Below are 21,771 nucleotides of genomic sequence, written 5' to 3'. Positions count from 1 at the left end.
TACATGCTGGCTGCTGCTGGTACAAGAGTCTCTGCAGGCACTGCTGGCCTTCATGATAGTGTTATAGTGCAGTCTCACGAGGGCAAACACCTGGGCGGTTCTTGCATCCCCCAACTCAGAGAAAAAGAGAGAGAGAGAGAGGGTCAGAGAGAAAAAAAAAGTAAGAAAAGGAAAAAAGGCATCTGTTTAGTTTCACCAATCAATGGAAGAAACCTCTGCACTGGCCTGAACAAACACAGAACGCAAGTTGTAGCAGGTGGTGGAAAGAGCTATTAAAACTTCCTCTCTTTCTCATGTGAGAGGTCTCGCAGGGGCAGGGTCTCCCCTGGACAGACAACCTGTACCTACAGACAGCTGTGGGCTCAACCTGCATTTTCAGGCCCGAGAGGAAAAAACAAATAAACTGTACAGAGTGCGATCGCTAAGGGCAACGGCCAATCAAAGGCTTGTCAGTGGTTGCACTTGCTGAATAAATGACCTGCCTTGACAGGAAATTCCACCAGCAATTTTAATTCTGATCAGGCTTCAAGGAAGTGGAAAGAATAAAAACACATCAGTTATAATGACAGGAAGTCTCCAATCACATGGCAAGCAGCTGTTGCCAGCGTAGGGATCAAGGAGCCATGAGAGGATGGAGGGATTCTGGTGTGAAATGCAGATGGAAAGAAGAAGATGAGAAGGTGGGGAACAAGAGCGGCGAGGTAAAGCCTGCGTTTCGCAAAACACTCGTTCTGAGTGCACCGCTTGCAGGTTTAAAAGCCAAATCAGAGGAAACCAAAGAGCAAAAGCTGTGCTTCACATCACAACTACCAGCGATGTTATGCTAATACACCGAAAGCTGCTTGTTAGGGGGTCCCGTCCATATGGAGATGTTTAGGGTGCTTTTCAAACCATCTGCATTTTATACCAGGCCTGGCTCCCGAGTCTGGGGGATGCAATCAAATTAGCCGAGCTCTATGTGAGCTTCATTTTAACAAGGCTATAAATTTAAAAATGTAATTGAAATATGACACTTTAAATATGATTGGCTTCAGATATATGATTGAAGCCAATGGAGTACATTAGAGTACACTTGTGGAAGAGGGCGGCTCAGAGCTGACTGCTGTGTCGAGTTAACGAATGGAGAAGCCAAGAAGTCTTTGTGGTAGGAACCACACTTAAACTAATAAGGAGAAATATCCTGACATTATTCTTTTACAAACAAGCAGAAGTGGCTTTGATTAAGCACTTTCACATTTCATAAATCAATCAGCTCGAGGAGTTTTATTAATACTGTATCGTGTTACACGAGGTTACCATTTAACCATTTAGAGTTGTACTCTTTTAAATTTCAACAAAAAGGAAGGTCGATGATGATATTTCACTCTATCCTTTTATTTTTAGAACATCCAAGAACATGGGTTTAAGTGACGTTTTGAATATTGTTACTTTAAATAATATTGCCATTGTATTTACAGTTAACACCAGAAAAAATGTGTTTTGATTTTTCTAGCTGATTCATTTCTACTGGTTACTATTGAAAATGTTATTTTTTATCTCTTTTTTGGCTAAAATAAAAAAGTGAATATATTTTGTGAGATATCTGAATTAAAAAAATCTAACATACAGAAAATCCTGACTTTCAAAGAGGCAGTTCGCTTAAAAATGAACATTCTATCAATATAAGGCGTTTTGATTTTTTTGGTCCAAACTAAACTTTTGTTTAACAATATTCAAAATATTACCAACATTTCTTTGTTCCAGAAGAAAGAGCAGCCGGTTTATAACAACTTAAGTGTGAATAAATGGTGACAGAACTTAGTTGCGTGAAATATCCCAGCATAGTACTATTTAGAAATTGGTCTACAAAGGATTCACCTACAACACTCAATCTTTTGAAATGCCATGCACACCTGAACTGATAGTGGACCCGACAATCTCAACAGAAAGGGAAAAAAGTAAACTGGTAGCCCTCCACAGAAACGCAGGCACAACTCCAAGTGATGTTCCGATGATAGAAGCCATCTTGAATTACCCGTCTGCATCCACTTAAAGCCTGACTCAATGCCGTTACTGTTCTGCCATTTCAAGCAGAGCCACTGATGGGCAGGCATCTCTTTTCAAAAAAAGCCGCCCCTAACTCCCCTCTCAGGAAATGGAGGCCGCGGCTGGTCAAATGAATCTTAATCTGCACAGGTTTGGAGCTCTTCAACGGAACCAGACGGTCAGGATGACAGCCCACCTGACGGCGATGAAAGTCAAAGCTCTTCACGGAGCAGCCCGTTTCGATTTCAGAGCTTGTCCTAAGCTGTTTTACCATGAAATCCCAAATTGTCTATTTTGATTGAATACAGATAAAACTACATAAATAAGTTATTGTAGATGTTAACAGTGATTGACAAGGTGAATACATGCACATTTGTAATTAAATGTCTGATTTTGCGCTACATAAATATTGCTTATACAAAACAGGGTAGTACTAGTCGACAGTATAAAACTATATAATATATATATATATATATATATATATATATATATATATATATATATATATATATATATATATATATATATATATATATATATATAAAAATATATTTTAATTACATTTATTTTTAATTGAATTAGGCATAGGTTATGACCTCATATGGTAGTTGGCCGGAAAACTTAAATTGATTAATAGCATTATTTTTCTCCCCACAGTTCATGTGGTTATAGATCAGAGTTGGTGAATAACTAACTGGAAGCAACGATACTCACTACATTTTTCACCAGCATGACAATAGCTCAGCTCTCTCCAAAAGAACAGTTTTTTCCAGTAGCAATCTACTTCCAAATGAGCAGCGATGTAGCATGACAAAGTGCTGTTTTTAAAGTATGCCACATTACATTGTACATGCAGCTTTACAGCTGAACGAACTTGAATCACACAGGCACTCCTGAACTGAATCCTTTCAGCGAATATGAATTCATTTAAAAAATGATTCACAGAATTATTTGAATCATCTTTTTGTAGGGATCTTTTAATGCTGCTGTTTATCATTAAGCGTTAAACACAAATGTTTCTATTTTTATTACTTTCATTTAGTGTAAATTATTGAACAGATATTGGTTAAATTAATTAAAAAAATATATTTTAAAGTATTTTAATATTTTTAATATTTTGAAGTAAGTTAGGGGTACTGAGTTACAGGACTTCCTGGGTCGACAGGGCTTTAAAAAAAGACGATCGCCATAAACGGAAGAATCAGAGACAATATAGATCTTATATGTAGATTATGTAAATCACAAATGTAGATCATATTTTGACCATTTTCAATCTGACTGGGATAAAGTAGGCTGAGGAAGACACAGAAACATCTTGTATGTGTGTGTGTGTGTGTGTACTTTGATAAAATCCCATTTTCCTTGGTTCTTTGATATATAATACATTCACATATGCATAGCGGCAAATATTTAAGGGAAAATCATCAAAAATTCAATAGGTGGCTGCCAACATTTTTTTTAAAAATGCTGGCAGGGGAAAGAGTTAAAACATTTATGAAGCTATGAGAATACTTTTTGTGTTCCAAGAAAACAAAACTAACTATTTTGTTTAACAGTTTCTTTTACATGCGAGTTTTCTCCATGTGTTCATAAAAGTACAATAAGACAATGTGTCAGTTGCATGCTGTCTGTGCAGAGTCAGAAAGCTCTCGGATTTCATCAAAAATATCTTAAAAGTTCTTACATATTTGTAATGACATGATGGTGAGCAATTAACGACGATTTTAATTTTTGTAGTTTAACGACTCTATATTATACTGCATATGTATTCTGTAAACAGAATATTATTATAAGCATCTACCTTCAGACTGATGAGCTGCTAGCGGCGTCTGAGTCTCTTTACAGTAAGACACCACCTCTCTGGGAAGGAAATCCACCTGAGTTATCTTAGAAGGTCCCAATCTGTGCGTTCGACGTCTGGGGAGAGAAAAATATCGGCCTATGAATGTCCTGCAAACTACCACACACGTGCACACACTTGCATGCACATTAAAATACATACAGCAATAACAATTTGGCTGCATCACAGTGACAAAATACGATGTAACATCTAATATGCCGTAGGGCTCATTATTCGAGTCCATGAACATAGTGTAAGTTTGGATGACCCTCAGTTGACTGCCAGAACTAATGTTTAAAGCATTCTCAGTACATGGCATGGTGCATCAATCACTGTCACATACAGCCCTGGGCACACAGCTGGAGAGTGACCAGCTGAAAACACTTCAACCTGACAAACTTAAAAGGAAAGGGGAACGAGATAGAGGGAGCGAGCCAGAAACAGAAATGAGAGGAACAAAGGAAAAGTTGCATACACATTGGTACACTACAGTACAAAGGCAGTGCAATATCACGCACACACACACAGACACAGATACACACACACACACACACACACTCACAAATGTATTTATGTTATCAATGGAAAAAAAAAACAAAAAAACACACAATCAGCCAAGAAAAAGACAAACTTATATTATAATAAGAATTTCTATTTTAATAATCTACAAAGATACTTTGCTTAAGAACTAGATACTTTTTCAAATAAATAGAATTTTTTTAACCAATAACTTCTAAGCTTTTAGACATATTGTACATAATTTTATGAAAGAAATATATAGAAAAAATTTATACATATCATTGGTAAAATTATTGCCATATTGGTGAGTATATTGCAGCCTAAGCATTTAATTTTTTTTTTATATTTTATAATATTTGTGTTTTATTGTATTTTCTATCTATCTATCTATCTATCTATCTATCTATCTATCTATCTATCTATCTATCTATCTATCTATCTATCTATCTATCTATCTATCCTTTTAAAAAAAGTCTAGTGTTATTCACTTTAATTTCGCTTACATTTTTAAATTGCAATTTTGCATTCTATTTACTCAATTCAAATTCAAGAACTTCATCCCTGCACTGAATGTAGCCAACAGGTGTCCAAAAAAAATGCATGTACATATCTGCTGAATAATATCTGTAAATGTGTATGCATATGCATTTAAAGGTTCAGCAGATCTGAGAAGAAAGAAAGAAAGAACGAGACAGAGAGGAGGAGATACCCGAGCTCAGAGTCAGCCTGCAGCTGAAGAACAGAGGGGTCAGTGTCCCACTGCAAGGTCCTGGAGGGAGCGCCAGGGGGTGTCACGCAGGGGACAGGAGGGAGAGAACATGCAAGATTAACCTCAGCAGAAACAACACCATCATACACACAAACAGAAATATCATAGCACACACTCCATCAAACAACACGCCTCATGCAAGCCAGCAGGACGGTGAGAAAGGACCAAAACAATGCCAAGGACGTTCATGCATGATGTTTATGCACTTTTCAAAGAATGGCATGCATGTTACTGTTGAAGATGTGCTTTATTAAAATGATATGATAATCGCATTGGGAATATGGTAAGTCAGCAAATCTTTTTAGGCTATAATATTAAATTGTAGGATGGACATACGAGTAATACGAACAGTGTAATGAAAATATATCAACTGGACGAACCCTTGCAAAAAGTTCTGTAGATTTACCATGGTTTCTGCATGTGGTACCGCACATCCCTAAACCCCAGGATAACCTTCCTTTGCGTATTTGCAATTTCAAAATCATTGATTGGCTAGAAACAACTTGTGAGCTTGTTTGTCCTTGATAGACTTGTCAGTCCATAAACCAATCTTCACTCAAATTCAATAAAAAAGTAACACATTCTCCATCACTGTTTGACCTTTTCACTACATGTGAAATCAGCTACTGAGTAGATATGACATTTAGTGAAGAACTTACTTTGTGGCTGTTTAAATAGTATCTTCTCTGCGTATATAATTAATGATTGAGGTCTAAATGAAATCCAGACGTATTACGACCACCATGGTTTTGTTATATGTCCTATGGCATCATTAGTTGCGTTGCTTCACTGGCATTAGCAAGGACTGAATGCCCATGACTGTGTGGTGCATGATACGTTTAACTCACGAGATAACAGAAATATTTTACAGTGTTCATACAATGTGATTTGTAAAGAAACAAGATTTTTAGATAGAAAAAATAATAAATAATAACACATGAGACCACCTAAACGTGAGATATAAGCAGACTGTAAATACAAAAGTGAATTAGCCGCTAATTGACAAAAATGTAAAATTGCCATGACTGTGTTATTTTGAACAGTACCTTTAGCGCCGCGACTTGAAATTGAATCCAATGCTAACTGCATTCTAACATCAAGTATGAAACATTGTTTTATCCTGAGGTTAAAGATGGGACAGTTTAAGCGCAGTGAGAAAAGCAAGTATTGTAAAATGCAGAATACTTCTGATTCATTAGCCATTAGCTATAGGTAAATAACTAGAAGGCAAAACAAAGTCCAATAAACAGTACTGTACAATAAACTGTTTGTGCTACAAAAGAGTGTATTTATAATCAATTTAAATAATTTGATAATATGGGTTTTCGTAAAGCTAAAGTGGATAAAAACAGAAGCAGTATTTAAGTTACACCCTCTTACTTTAAAAATAAGATGGATATACTAGGCCTAATTCATAGCATTATCATTACCCAACCATGGTAATGCCAAAGATTTTTTTGCTAAGGGTACACAAAACCAGCCATCTTTCATAAACTCTTAAGCTGACTAGAAAGATAAATAAACACGTAAACGCTATGTTACATAAAGATACACAAGATATTGTACATTAAGACAGATATATCTGAACAAATAATTTCATACATGATATGTTTTGACTGGTGGCCTGAACACAGCCCATATATATATATATATATATATATATATATATATATATATATATATATATATATTGTGTTCTTATACATCCCACAAAACCTGCAGACGTAGATATTTTATCCAATAGAAACAAGTCAAAAGCGGCGCTGACCTTGTAAACTTTTTCCCTCAACCTTCAGTACAAGTCGCAAACATGCCTATTAATTTTTTTTTCTCCAAACTTACACAGCCAGAGGGGTAGCGTGTCAAACTGACACTCTGTTTTACCAGTGATGACATTTAAAAAACCGTATTGTCATTCACGTCGTTGCAAATGGCTCCAATTTAACCATGCAAGAGGAATTGTTGAAGTCAAGGCTCAAGGTAACAGCAGGCATCAGGCAGTCACACCGGGGGGAGCAACCTAAACTGCTCTGCTTTTTTCGACTGCCAATGAGATAGTGTGTGCGCTGACTTTAATAGCAGAGCGTACACGTTCCCGTCAAAGGGGCTGCTTGGGATTCTGGGTTAGGGGTTTTGTGCGGATACATACCTTTCATTGTTTGTATGTGTTTTGTGCTTACTAATGCCACTGACCCCTGACCTGGGAGAGGACGAGAGTTATAGATGGACAGACTTAGACCGGGACACTGTTACAAGCGACCTTGGAGTAAAAACAACTCTAATAATGCTATCATGAGGCAACGGCAGTGCATAGCTAAAGATGAAGTCATTAATATGTCCTGGAAATATCACTTCAGTCCAGTGGCTGTGAGCCGAGCCCCCTGCAGGGAGCGCTGACAGGGACAAACGCTCACATCATGTGTCAAACGTGCCGCGCGTCTGCATTATGCAGACTTAATTACAGGCCAAAGCAGCAGTCGCATCAGCCTTCCCCTTTCCACATGACTGCAGCTATCTGTCTATATTTCAGAGAAAGAAAAATGAGCCTGTTAACAACCCGCACTGCTAGCGGCACTGATACACTCTCGGATGTTATTTTTGATGCTTTATGCTACAAATCGATCATCTCATCTTGCAAATATTTCTCTTACAGGAGGTTAGTTATTAAATCCTTGATGGCCACTAAACCGATTAGGCCGGCAGTCTCCATTTCAGGGTCAGTGGAGCTAGATGTTGTAGCTTGAGATTGGCTGATTCGGTCTTTTATTTCGTCTGATATAGGCTGACGGGTGAAGTGGAAAATCAAAAATGAGCACACTACAGGAACCACAAAATGATCCTTACCTATATCTGTTGATCCCATATTTAAAAAAAAAAAAAAATCAGAGAAACATGGGTATCAGTCACACTTGCTTTACAAAATATGTTGTTCCTGCTTAAACAAAAGGTATTAAAGGTGTAGTTCACCCAAAAATGAAAATTCGGGAGAATCGGTAAAATAGTTTGTTTTCTTATTTTACTGATGTCCTTGCTATGTTTTTGGACCTGGGAACATTTCATAAGTATTGCTGACAATGCAAGGTCTGAAAGCTCTCAGATCTCATCAAAAACCTCTTGAAGATGAACGAAGGTCTTATGGGTTTGAAACGACATGAGGATGACTGATTAATGACAAAATGTTTATTTTTGTGTGAACTACCCCTTTGACATAGAAACACTTTTGCTCTTTGAAAAACAAAGATTAGAACATTTTAATTCATATTAAATGCTCCCTAAGGTCCCTTAGACTCATTAGACTTATTATAAAAAAAGTATTACATATTATAAGGTAATATAAATAAACACACACACATACACATTCAGAATTAATAATTAATTACTAATCAACAAAACATTAAATTGATCAAATATGGCAACAATGTTTTTCAACTAAATTATTATGAATCATGTTTAAAACACATCAACACACAGTGTTAGAGTTTTTTTAATCTGTGACAATCAGAAAGGTTTCATGAGCACCAATCAGCACATTAGGATGATTTCTGAAGGGTCATGTGATTTTCTGAAGGGTCACTGAAGACCGGAGTAATGATGCTGAAAGTTATTTTTCGTCACAGGAATAAATTACATTCGAAAAAGGATTAAATGATTTAATGTATTTGATATTAACATATTAAATATTACAATTGGCGAGCGCAAAAGACTTCTTTCAAAAACTGTAGCAACACAAACATTTGAACTGTAATGTATATAGATCATTTACAGTAAATGAATTGTTATCAACTTGCATCGTACTGCCTTTCTTTAACTTCCCCACTTACTGGCAAAAGCATTTGCTTTTCTCTCAAATACTAAAAACATTAATGATCGATGTCCTTATATGAACGTTTGGGGATGTTAAAATACCTGCCAGCAGCGGCTCCGTCAACAGAGTCCTGGCTGCCTGTCTCGCTGGGTGTGCTCATTGACTTTGATGGGGACATTGGTGTCGGGACTACGGAAAGAGAAAAAAACAGTCAGATATAAAATGTTGTTACATGTAACCAGCTACTTCATAAGCATACTTTATAAACAAAGTTGCATAGAGTCTTTGCAATGTACGTTTCTCTGCACTAGATGGCGATAGCAGCAGAGAAAGGGATTCCATGACCGCCACAAAACCAGCACAGTGGTGAGATAAGAAGTTTCTCAATTTGATTGTGTTTGCGCTAATTACTGTCTTGTTAAAGTCTAGAGATCTGCGTGACTTTCGGGTCTGTTCTGTTGGATAAACCATAGAAATTACATTGGCAACTGCAAAAACAATTTAGACAGGAGTAGTCATTCAGAACATACAGCGCAGCAAAAAGACTAAAATGCAGAATTTGAAAAAAAACAAAAGACTGGGAAAAGCCAGTCTAAAAAGAGGTTTGGATGAAGTCCCATTCAGAGACATGAAGCAAACGCAGAATATAGCACGGCCTGATCTTGGCGAAGGTAAAAAGGCAATGTTCTGATGTGTTTTGGAGGCAGGCATTGTTGAGTGAGGTGGCTGCGGTGCGGGTGGATGTTTCACTGCGGTCCAGTGGTCTGTGTACTGTACCTAATGGAGGTTCGGGTGAGATTCCAATGCTCTGGAGGAGGGCCTCGGTCTCCCTGCGCTTGCGGTCCAAGTCTGAATCCTCAGGAGCAGCTTCCGCTTTCTGTTGGGTCTCTGACTGTTCACGTTTACAAACGCACACACGAGCACACACGCTCAAACATTCATATGAAGTTCTTGCCACTTTCTGAAGTAATCTAATTTATCTATAGCATCTCACCTCTTTTTTCTTTTTTTCTTCCTCCTTCCTCTTTTTTTCCTCTCTGATTTGAGCAAGGCGCTGTTTCTTGCGCTCAAGTTCGGCTTTCAGGTCACTCTTATCAGCCATTTTGTCCTGCGACAAAACAATTACACCACAGACCTATGGTTTTCACATTCATACCAGTGTAAGAAGATCCATGTAGAGGCTACACCACATTTAGAGACTCTGTTTATTAAAAACAGTGGTTAACTCACTACTGCATATATACAAGTCGATGAAGCATTTTTGTTTTCGACAGAAATGCCTTGGCATGTATCTATGTATTTAAGAAAAAAAATATATTTATAATACAACTGATACTGTATTATGGGTGTGGCAGATTATTATTCATGTGAGCTAAAAATAATACTTATCAAAACTGTAAACCCTAGATTTATCATACGATAAAAAATAAATGTAATGAAATGGAGTGGTAATAAAAACAAAACAATATCAGACTGTGGGGGATGGCTTTATTAAAACTTAATTAAAACACAAAAAAATGCAAATGTATTTAAATAAAAAAAAAACACAAAATAAATTTAAAAACACATTTTGATTGCAAATTATTATGCAAGCGTCACATTCATGATGGGGACAGGGACATCTTCTTTGAGAAATATGCTACATTAGCTGGATTGTATCATAAATAATGCTGGTATTGTTGTCATAAAATAAAATAGATCCAGTGATCTAGCTATATCGCCCAGATGTGACAAAGACACGTTAAGATAAGGACGCATAAATGATGTCAGCGTGGCTATTGCTAACAGTGGGCACCGTGAGAAGCACGATGACGTCACAAACCATATGCGATTATGAAGTCATCGAACACATAAAGCACGAAACACACCGAAAAGCAGGTACGAATCCGCACGGCCGCGCGACACTTCCTACCTGCTCCCAGCGCGTGGATGCTGTCCCCTGTGAATATGCCGTATCACTGCTGATGCACACAGTCTGCCATCCGCTTCAACACGGCCCTTTCATTAAAACATGCTTGAGATCATGCGAGGCGGTCGTTTAGAAACGCATCGAAGCTGCTTGGCAGAAGAGGAAGCTGGTGGCCTACATTTTTCAGAGGTGCCAGGATGCTCATGGACCGCCTTGCTACCTCGAGATAACTGAAAGATCCAACCTCTCCCTTCCCAAAATGATGTTATAATGTACAAATAAATTAATCCACTGCAGCAGCGCCACCTAGCGGATTGTTTTATTATTATTATTATTATTATTGACGAACAGGATCGGTTGAATTGTTATGCGCCGCTAGATGGAGCCATAGTCCAAAATGAGCAAGGAAGCCTTTTAGCATTTTGTCATTCAGAATACTGCTAAAAATATCTAGAAACCAGGCCAAAGATTATTTGTTGGTTTAACCTGGGCTGCGGTCTCTCAGCCGAAAGGTGCCTAAATTGTACAGTAAGCAGTCACTGTAAAATAAATAAATAATTACAATTATTATAAAAAATATTGCACTTATTAAAAAAAAAAAATCAACAGAGGTGATGAAAATCAGTTTATGATTGTAACGTGATCTTTGTTTTTGAATCTTAATACCACATCAACTCCTTTAGAATTGATAACCCTGAAACTAAATAGGCCATTTAATCATTTTAATCTTTTTTTAAAGGTTTTCTCAACGTGGAGCCTATTACATTGTCGCATCAAGGAGCTAGTTAAGGTTATTATAAGTGATACGTCCCCCCAGCCATTCAGAGGATGCGGAACACGCTGTACAATACACCACTAAAGATGACTTAAAAAAATATAGTGTCTCAGCCCCACTCCCAAAGACCTTTGCTCTATATTAGCTCTGCGCATGCGTCAACGGCAGGGTGATATAGATGTATGACATATAGATAGCGCAGCCCGTTACTGATGGCCGCTCAAGAAACAGCCTAGTCCAAATTCATATAATCAACCTTTTTACATTAACCGGACCGTGCAACGATAGCGTTTCACCTGTCGATAAGAATAACAGGAGAGAACCTGACCTGTGGGTTCAACTCTATTCTACTACATCTATGCAGATTGGAGTAACAGTCTCCCCTCTCCCCTCCCCTGTGTTATGTTTGTACCCTGTTTTGTACCTTGCGCCGATCGGTTATTTTGGTGCAATGACAAATTAAACCGAATTAGAGCGATTCAGGGGGACCCTTCCACCGGACGGTCCGACAGAAAGCGGATTTCTGCGGAGGTCTTCATTTACGCGATGAAGTAACAGGCTGAGCTACAATGTCAAACTTCGCGAGCTGCCTCTGATGAGACGAGGACGATAACTCGCCAAGAGCGGTTTTTTTCCGAGATCTGAGGGTTTCCCTTTGAAGACCGACATGAAGTTCGCCCAGATCATGCTGAAGAACAGCTCGAAGCTGAACATACCTAAACAAGTGGACCGATTTTCGAAGTACTCTCCGTCCCCGCTGTCAATGAAGCAGTTCATTGACTTTGGTGAGTTGTTTACCTGTTTCAAATGGATCTGATGGAGCCAGCACGCCGTGGTTGTGTCCCGAAAACCTAGTGAGCTCGCTAATAAAAGCATAAAGGTACTTCTGTAGTAGCGAGGGCATGTTATAACGTCGTATTATGGCATTTTATGTATGCTTGTTTTTGACTCGTTTCACTGGGAATATGCCATATACCTTAATATAAATACCACGGTATTACAATGCTATACATGGCACAGTAATGGTATTTTGTTGTAATAACATAGCCTGAATCTACTTACGCAGTATTGCAGGCATCTGCATAGTTCAGTAGTTATGCACAGGATGATGTCTAAAGAGGCAGATTTCTAGGCTTTGAGACGCGACCTTCGTCTTTCTGTTATTGATAAAAGAGATCGCATGAAAAATCTTTCAAATTGCTTTAATATAGTCGTTTGATGTTATCAGATGTGATGATATTTCAGCAGAAAACAGTCATAAGCGTAAGTTATACTAAATAAAGATTTATGAATAAATGATGAGTAAATAAGCTTTCCAGTGTTACTGTGTGTTTCATAGATCGTTTCTGTGAAATTGAGAAAAATATTGAGAATGTTGCCTTTAAAGTCGCTGTAGGAAATGTATAAAATATACTAATGATTTTTGGCATAAAAGAAAAAAAAAACATACGGTGTTTACATGAATGTAGTCATGCAAATTTTGTTGTACAGGGTCACTTATATAAATCACCTCACAAAATAAATTGTACCATTGGTGTTATTTTTAGTAGCTGTTCACATGCATTTAATATACTTTAGTATTATGTGGCATCTACACAATGTAATTGAGATGCAGTTCTTAAAAAATGTAAATTAAAATCATAAATCATAATTAACTTTTCAGCATAGTTACAGGTCATTGAAAACAATATATATATATATATATATATATATATATATATATAAAATTTTACACAATATTTCAAAATCCACAGTCATTTAGGAATCTACACATATGTTCAGACTGATGTCCTGTTAGGGATTGTCAAGTTCAAGAGCGATTTTCTTACTAACACAGTCCCCTCTTGCACCCAGGATCAGCCAATGCCTGTGAAAAGACCTCCTTCATGTTTTTAAGGCAAGAGCTTCCGGTCCGTTTAGCCAACATCATGAAGGAGATCGACTTCCTCCCGGACAAACTGCTCAGCACTCCTTCACTGAAGCTGCTTCAAAGCTGGTGAGATCCACAGCTGACCTGCTGGTCTAGACTCCCTGATATGCTCCTGTGTGATACATTTCTCCCTACTCCCATGCTCTCTACTCCCATGCTCTCTATTAACTTTTTACAGCTCATATGACATATATGACCTATAGTGTGCAGCACATGACTTCAAGGTGACCATGGAGTCTTTTAGATAAGGCCCTTGTAAGCTGGAAAGCAAGTAAACGTTGGTATTTTGTATAAGACTTATTACTGTTACTATACAGCAAGTGTGGATATAGAATATAAACTTAAGATATCACCAAACTTCATCAGAGTTTTGGAGAATTATTTAGCCAGCACTCTAGCCAGTCTAGACAGAAGAGTAATGTGTTTTCAGATAACATTTCTGTTCATCTTTCGGCTAAAATGCACATGGATATACAACATCAATAGCATTGTGAAATATGAACCTGAGGTCAGATTCATTAGTGCTGTTTACGTTATGAAGAGAAAGATGCTGGATCAACAGCTGGCCTTTGGTCTTTTTTACACCATAAATAAGTCGTTTAAGGAATCCACAGCCCCACCGGTCAGAAGTAACGATCTTTCTTAGCTAGTGCCTTAAAACTAAAACAAAAACCAATTAGAGTATCGAAAATAAGTGTTTATGTAGTATAGTATACTCTGTTTTAATATGAGCAAGCTGTAGATGTTTGAGAGTTGTTCTCATGAGGATGTGGGTCAGAGCCTGACCTTTGTCACGTCCTGATCCTTTTCCTGTGAACTTTCCTGTCACTTTCAGGTGTGTTCTCTATTGAAAGCAAAATGTTTAAAACTGAGCGAGGAAAATAATGAATAGCATGCATTTCATTTGATGACAGAGTGCTGGTTTTCAAGCGGGGTGAATTAAATAGCCTGTTCTTCGTATAAAGTTTTTCTGGTTAAGTATAGGCTTCTGAATGGACCGGATATGAAGGACAGGACGATTCGCAGCTTGCACGTTTAAAGTGAGCTGTTTTAGTTATCGACCTTTGTCTTACAAAGTTTAGCAGAGGCTTTGTGTTCAACAAGTCAACTGAAACCCATTGAAAATTATGCAATTGTTGGGCGTTATGTAAACTGAACCTTTTTCCGCTGACTATGCTGGATTCGGACTATACATGACACTGGGACAGTAACACACGCATTCATTCAGTCACAAACAAGCAAATGTTATGAAACGCCGCATTGTGCTCAGTGGAGTACTGAGAAAAGAAATTATTTTCAACAAATTGATGTATCGATTTACCATACATATTTTTGGTTAGCCCTTCACTTTTAGTATGTATTATGTATTTTATATTAAGCCAAAAATGTATTATGCATTTCTGTCATATTACCTTATATTATCCCAATAAATAACAGGTGGATTTGCAATAAGTTATGAAGGACAGTGTACAAAATGCTGCACATGCCCTCGTCTTCACCATTAAAAAAAACATATTTGTTGTTATTTTTGCTCTTCGTATTTGCTCTGCATACTCGAATTTTAAGTCTTCATATGTGGCAGGCCATTTGTTTCGTCTCTCGAGTCACGCTGAGATCACACTGTGCACTGAATGTAACTTTCGTGAAATGTCACGCGGTGTCAGGTAGCATGAGACACTGAACACAAACAAGTGTGTGCTGCAACCTTCCTTGGTGTCTCAGTGTAAACAGGTCCTCTTTGACCACGCGGCACACTGACACAGAATCCTGTCATTCAGGTGCATCCTAGCTAGTACAGTGCATTCGGCCTGTCACGTGATGGGCTGGCTTTACTTTTAACCATTAAATTATCAATGCAACGCAGAGTTTAAGAGGTTAATCACCATTCAGCTTTGGGAAAGCAGCGATAGGAATTAGATCAGTGGTCATTCAAATAAACAACTACATTGTCTTTTTTGTTTAGAGGAAACAATACACAGTATTACATAATGTGTGGAGCATTTTGACCGCTTCGAGTTCATTTCTGATCTCATTTACTATAATTACATTTTGTTTAATTTGAAAATAGTGGTACATCATTATTTTTTTAATCAAACTCTGAAAATGCAAGTTTTCTTTCGGTGGAAAAAACTAAGCAGAAAATAAAGTTTATACAATTTAATCAAATCAGATATATTTTAAGTTGTATTTAAGTAAGTCAAAAAATAGTGTTTGTTCCCTCTCAAAACAGGTATGCGCAGAGTTTGATGGAGCTTGTTGACTTTTTGGAGAAAGACCCTGATGATAAAAAAATCCTAACTAAGTAAGTACAGCATTCAGGAGCATTCTGGGAAATCCAGAGTCATTAGTCTTGCTCATGTTTAGCTGCGGCTTGACCTCTAATAGTGCGTTTCGCTGGATGGTGTGTCTCTTAGATTCACAGAAACGCTGATCAATGTCAGGAACAGGCACAACAATGTGGTGCCCACCATGGCACAGGGAGTGCTGGAGTACAAGGAGGCCTTTGGCGTGGATCCCGTGACCAATCAGAATGTCCAGTATTTTTTGGACCGCTTCTACATGAGCCGAATCTCCACACGCATGCTGATGAATCAGCACAGTAAGTGTTCAGGACATGTACTAAAGCCCTGGCCAAGCAAGATGGACACTTCTGTCTCAGCTGAAACAATAGATTAGCCATCTGCTGATAATGTAATGTGCCATACATAGCTTTATAACCAATAAATACAAAATATATATTTTAAAATTCTGCACTATTTTGTCTAAACTAATTAATATAGAAGCACAATAAAATTATCTTTTTAAATGCTTTCAGTGCATTTAAGCATTATAGTGTACAGCGTGAAAGATTTATATTTTGTAAAGATTTTAAGAGTTCTGTTGAATTATCAGTGTTTTTATAGGGATTTAAATATCTACTATTGATTTACATACACTACTATTCAAAAGAGAATGTATTATTTAAATTGAAATCGCTTGCAATATTATAAATGTATTTAATCCCACTTTTGATTAAATTTGCCCTTTTGTAATTAAAGTATACATTTCTTTAACCCCAAACGTTTGAAAAGACGTGTAGATCAGTTGTTTTCCAACACAGTTAATTAGCAATCATTACAATATGCACATAACCAATGTAGTACCCATACATCATGCATTCCTACAAATGAAATGTATTTAAAATGCGTGTTTATTTTAGCGTTAATCTTTGATGGCAGCACCAATCCAGCCCACCCCAAACACATTGGCAGTATTGACCCAAACTGTGACGTGGTGGAGGTTGTAAAAGGTAATTAACCATGTTTCTTGCCCGTGTCACACTTTTATTTACTCTGTCCAAGAAAACCAATGAAGTGTGTGTATAATGGACATTGTAGGCCGTACATGGGCAGACTCGTACTGTGTCTCACACTTTCTCTCTCTCTCTCTAGATGCCTATGAGAGTGCCAAGATGCTGTGCGATCAGTACTACTTAACCTCTCCCGAAGTGGAAATCAAACAAGTGAACTGTGAGTGAGGAATTTTTTTCTGAAATGTCTTATTTACAGTTGTACTGTTTCCATGTTAGCCTGCAGTAGTTTGACAGTGTGGGATGGTGCCAATAAAATGTGTTGGGTGGGGATTATGGGTATGGTGTGAAATGCCACATTCTCGTCATGCATGCCAGGACTGTTTAGTGTGTAATTATGTTTTTAGTTTAGATATCAGCCAAGCATGACCTGAAATTCAACTTTGCCCGACTTTGCTCTTAATTTTTTTTTATTGCTTTTTCCAGCTAGGGTAGATTAAATTGGTCAAAAGTAATAACACGTTTATAATGTTACAAAACATTTCTATTTGAAATAAAAAATATTGAGCGGTTCAACTTTTTCAAAATGAATAATAATAAGAAATGTTTCTTGAGCAGCAAATCTTTTAACACAAAAATTTCTGAAGGATGGCTGGTGTAAACACACAAAAAAGAATAATTAGTTTTAGTTTGAATACAGAAAAACTGTTATTTTGAATTTAAATACTTTTTCACAATATTATATTTTTCTGTATTTTTGGTCAAATAAATGTTTATTTAAAACCATTAAATAAATCTTACAGACCTCAAAAGATTTGAACGTCGGTGTAACTGTAACGTAGATTTACAGTATAATAAGATGCACAATGTTGATTGATAGTAATAAAAAAATGCGCAGTATATTTGAATTGGTTTTCTGAGAAAGTCATTTTTAAGTCACTTATCAGCATAAACAGAAATAGCATTTTATAATCTTATCATTGTGTGTCTATGGAGAAATGGACGATAGGAACAGCACTGTGTACTTAGTTACATAATGGCAAAATGTTGGCATGATCTCTTGTTTTATCTCTAATAGCAGTGCACTATTGTGTGAAAGCAAAGAGAACCTACAAGGTTGAATGCCCACCGTTACAGTATTTGTTTTTTACCAACGCATAGTAACAAATTAGCCAGCATAACCTCTATCATGCGCTTCATACCTGACTAGTCTGGGCAACATGCCAGTGTTGATTTCTTCAATGCATTCTTAAAATAACAAATTCATGTGGGCCTGCATGTTATGACCCTGTTTTCTGGGTTACCCAACTGTTACTGTATTGATGTATCTGTTGTTTTTACAGTTAAAGGACCCAGTGACCCTATACATATAGTTTACGTGCCTTCTCATCTGTACCACATGCTCTTTGAGCTCTTCAAGGTACTTGAATCACTTTATAGTAGCTATAGCCTACACAATGATAGTTGTATATAAACTAGAATATGTGCTAGTGTAAATGAAAATGTAAGAGCTAGATTTTCAGCAATTAATGACTAAAACTTTGTCTGGTCCTCATCCGAAGCTATTGTAAGTATCCAGAAGACTTTGGATATAGTGAACAAGTAGTATGGACCATTTAATGATGCATTTTAGGATTTTTTCATTATATGGAAGAGAGCTGCATTGACATTCAGCTAAACGTCTGCTTTTGTGTTCGACAAAAGTCAAATGGGTTTTAATCAAGCATTTGATGGTAATGTGGGTTTTTTTTTCTCTCTAACAGAACGCAATGAGAGCAACTGTGGAAACCCATGAGACCAGCCTACATCTCCCAACAATCAAAGTGAGAGTTTCTCTAGGAAGCGAAGATTTGACTATCAAGGTGAGCTTTTTTTTTTAACACTTCGGATGTAACGAGTCAGCAAAAGTTTCATATTTCGCAACACACTTGCAAGAGCAGTGAGAGCCAAAATATGTTTGCAATGACTCTTGCGCTGTAATAGATGTCTGACAGAGGAGGTGGGGTTCCTTTGAGGAAAATCGAAAGACTTTTCAGCTACATGTATTCAACTGCACCGAGTCCTGTGGCTGAAAACGGCCGTAATGCTCCTCTGGTAAGAACCTAGGCTGTCTAATGGAACCTGCTGTATGCAGATAGTCTTTGTTGAGCAATGATAGCACATGGTAAATCTTTGATCCACGGTTATGCTTTCAAGTAAACTGTGAACTTAAACTAGCAGAATTACCAACAATTCAGTTTATTGTTTACACCACATTAGTATTGTAATGCAGTTGTAATGTTTTGTCTTTCTCTAACTTGCTTACTATTGCTTTCTTTCCTTGCAGGCTGGCTTTGGCTATGGTCTTCCTATTTCCCGCCTTTATGCCAAGTACTTCCAGGGAGATCTGCAGCTCTACTCTATGGAGGGATACGGCACGTCGGCAGTCATATACCTAAAGGTACACTCTAGCACCGCTTAGTGAACTGCCTACAGTCATTTCTGAATGTCTTTGTATGTGTAAACCGGGATGACTCTTTCCTCCGCAAACCACAAAAGATGATACTTTAAAGAACCAAATGTGAAGTAGAATATATAAACATTTACACAGAATCCTCTTTTGTGTTGACAAAGATTCAAAATGATAAAGAGCTACTGCATGTCTGATACTTCATGTCTGGATAATAGTGACAGTCTGAAAGCTGCTGTTTATAGTTTTTACAGTACATTTATAGTCAATAATAGTTCAAAATATTTGGAATTTGAATTACTTTACTTTTGAGAATTTTAAAAATACTTTCCATTAAACGTTTCTGAACATTCCAGAAGGTTAATAAAGTAAAGTTACTTGGATCGTTTCATTATGAAGCTGATCATTTTTAGAATTCGGATGAAATTCTACACCAATTCATAAATGCGTTAACAGTATTTCTCCTTTCCCCCACCCTCTTTTATAACAGGCCTTATCCACGGAATCAATAGAAAGACTTCCCGTCTTCAACAAGTCAGCCTTAAGGCATTATCAAACGAGCACAGAGGCCGACGACTGGTGCATCCCGAGCAGCGAGCCCAAGAAACTGGGAAAGTACGAGTTCAGTGTTTGAGAGGAATGAGAAGCTCGTGATAAACATAAGGACCGAACAGGATGAACTGTAGTGGGGTAACAATCTCTGTGACAGTTGAGGTATTTCAGACGCGTGGTTTCATCAAAGGGTTGACAATTGACTTTATGAATGTTACAGTATGACTAACAAGGGCATTCTCGTCTTCCACATATCACATTGCTTATAACACACCATTTGCGGTGCTAACATTCAGAGTTTCTTCTGCGAGGTCAGAGACTTCAGTCGATTGTACTGAAGCTGACTGGTCGTTTGAGCACTTGTTGATTCCTACACATTACCACAGATTCTGTAAGTGTTTTAGAGTATGTGAACGTGTGTTTTAGTCAGTGGGGCCAAGTTACCAGCTTTGTGTGAGTTATATAGCATGTATTTACATGTGTTTTTTTATCACAGATATTTGGGAGAACAATTTCCGAATATCTGAAATTAACCAAGGCTTTATATATTTCCTTGGTTAAAAATGCATTCACAGTGCAAATACTAGAATGACCATAGTTGTGTGTTGCTTGACTGTGATCTTAAAATGTTTTTCTAACAGTTGGACCTACTGTCTAACACTCCATTTAGTTTTGAGTGTAAAAATGTGACGCTATCGATAAGGCCAAATCATTTCGTCAACATGCAAGAGTGACTTCACTGACCGTAAAAACATTAAATTTAATTTGACACTCTATCTAATATGTAGTAATAATAGATTGTGTCAGAAGAAACACAGGTTCGTTGCTATGTTATTGATTTATTTAAGACTGTTTAGATGGATCAGACAGTGTTGCTTTTTATGACCACAAAAATGTATGTGACAACAGCTTCTGGCTGAACATTTCAGGTATTCTGTATGAACAAAAAATGACATGTAGCTCTATTTGATTCTCTTTTTTTTTTTAGCATGAAAACACTGAAGAGGCGATATTTTCGTTATTTTCATTTACGTATAAATGAAAGATGAAATGGCTTGTTTTTAAATATATTATCTCAGGATTGTGCTGATTTGCCTTTCTAGTTTTGTCTGTTTTTGTTTTGTTTCATTTTAATTTTACTGTAATATTTGCAAAGTCGGCTCGTCGAAAGCAATGTGAAGGACCTGTATGAATTTTAAGGGAACTCAAGTGGCAGCAGCTGTTCTGTTTCAAGAGACACTCATCAGACTCTGGGTGGCTTTCAGCTGCTAGCAGTTTGCTCTGCTAACATGTATTTGCCTCGTTCAGAGATGGAAGTATTTAGACAAACCTCAATAGATCATTTGCACATTTCAAGCTATAATCAAGAATTGACATGTTGATGTTATCCATTCATACCTCATAAGCTTCATTAGTAGTCATGGAGAGCTTGGCGCACTCCTCCTCGTGAAATCACACCTGCTTCTTGACGTGTCCTAGATACACAGTCCTGTATTCACAAAGAAGCAACTATGTTAATGGATGCTCTGTACTATTGATGAAACTCACTCATGCGGTGAGAGAGTGCCATTTTCTGTACTATTAAAACAATGAATGAAGAAAAAATGCGTTTCCTTTTCTATCGTGTCTTTCTAAAAAATGTTCGTATTAAGAATTTAGGTTTTTCTAAATTACTCATTTTGCATTGTACGCAAGAAATTTAGTAAAATGGATTTGAGACAACATCATGAGAAAATAATGACTGAATTCTTCTAAGAAATGTTTTTGTCATTCACCACAAAATATTGTTTCATTTGCACACATTGTGTTACCTTGTTTTTTTTTTTTTACAATACAAAAGTTTGGCGCTTTTATTTATGTATGTATATATGTTGAAAGCATCATGTTCAGAAAGTGAGATATTACAATC

The 21,771-nt window shown here is 37.2% G+C and overlaps 2 protein-coding genes across 9 annotated transcripts in view; one reads left to right on the top strand and one right to left on the bottom strand.

Moving 5' to 3' along the window:
* Positions 1–11,145, bottom strand: part of LOC122323728 (cytoplasmic dynein 1 intermediate chain 1) — a 51,788-nt gene extending 40,643 nt beyond the window's left edge. For 2 of the 7 annotated variants that reach the window (XM_043217799.1, XM_043217800.1), the window contains exons 1-6: positions 10,871–11,145; positions 9,953–10,066; positions 9,736–9,850; positions 9,060–9,147; positions 5,094–5,153; positions 3,827–3,942 (exon numbers count right to left, since the gene is read on the bottom strand). In XM_043217799.1, coding sequence (XP_043073734.1) covers positions 3,827–3,942; positions 5,094–5,153; positions 9,060–9,147; positions 9,736–9,850; positions 9,953–10,060 — 487 coding nt within the window. In that variant the 5' untranslated portion in view covers positions 10,061–10,066; positions 10,871–11,145. Of the gene's footprint in view, positions 1–3,826; positions 3,943–5,093; positions 5,154–7,997; positions 8,004–9,059; positions 9,148–9,735; positions 9,851–9,952; positions 10,067–10,870 lie in introns of all 7 variants that reach the window. The other 5 variants (XM_043217798.1, XM_043217797.1, XM_043217801.1 and 2 more) reach the window with 5 other exon arrangements.
* A 729-nt stretch (positions 11,146–11,874) lies between these two features.
* Positions 11,875–21,467, top strand: pdk4 (pyruvate dehydrogenase kinase, isozyme 4). 2 transcript variants are annotated; one of them, XM_043217770.1, is made up of 11 exons: positions 11,879–12,427; positions 13,497–13,638; positions 15,803–15,874; positions 15,987–16,171; positions 16,772–16,861; positions 17,004–17,081; positions 18,205–18,281; positions 18,625–18,723; positions 18,845–18,955; positions 19,188–19,301; positions 19,801–21,467. In XM_043217770.1, the coding sequence occupies exons 1-11, from the start codon at positions 12,310–12,312 to the stop codon at positions 19,942–19,944; spliced, it is 1,230 nt and encodes a 409-aa protein (XP_043073705.1). In that variant the 5' UTR covers positions 11,879–12,309; the 3' UTR covers positions 19,945–21,467. The 2 variants fall into 2 exon arrangements, with proteins under 2 accessions (XP_043073706.1, XP_043073705.1); XM_043217771.1 differs by lacking the exon at positions 18,845–18,955 and having other exon boundaries at positions 11,875–12,427.
* Positions 21,468–21,771: the final 304 nt, after the last annotated feature.

This window comes from Puntigrus tetrazona, chromosome 19, assembly GCF_018831695.1.
Source record: "Puntigrus tetrazona isolate hp1 chromosome 19, ASM1883169v1, whole genome shotgun sequence".
Classification (NCBI taxonomy): Eukaryota; Metazoa; Chordata; class Actinopteri; order Cypriniformes; family Cyprinidae; genus Puntigrus; species Puntigrus tetrazona.
The sequence above is the reverse complement of the archived record's forward strand: the minus strand, read 5'-3'. Positions and strand labels throughout refer to the sequence as shown.

Bases quoted from the DNA above. Each gene is read 5' to 3' on its own strand.
- pdk4 (XM_043217770.1), top strand. From the start codon at position 12,310: ATGAAGTTCGCCCAGATCATGCTGAAGAACAGCTCGAAGCTGAACATA. The intron at 13,639-15,802 runs GTGAGATCCACA...CTCTCAAAACAG, and splicing joins CTGAAGCTGCTTCAAAGCTG to GTATGCGCAGAGTTTGATGG. The intron at 17,082-18,204 runs GTGAGTGAGGAA...TTGTTTTTACAG, and splicing joins GGAAATCAAACAAGTGAACT to TTAAAGGACCCAGTGACCCT.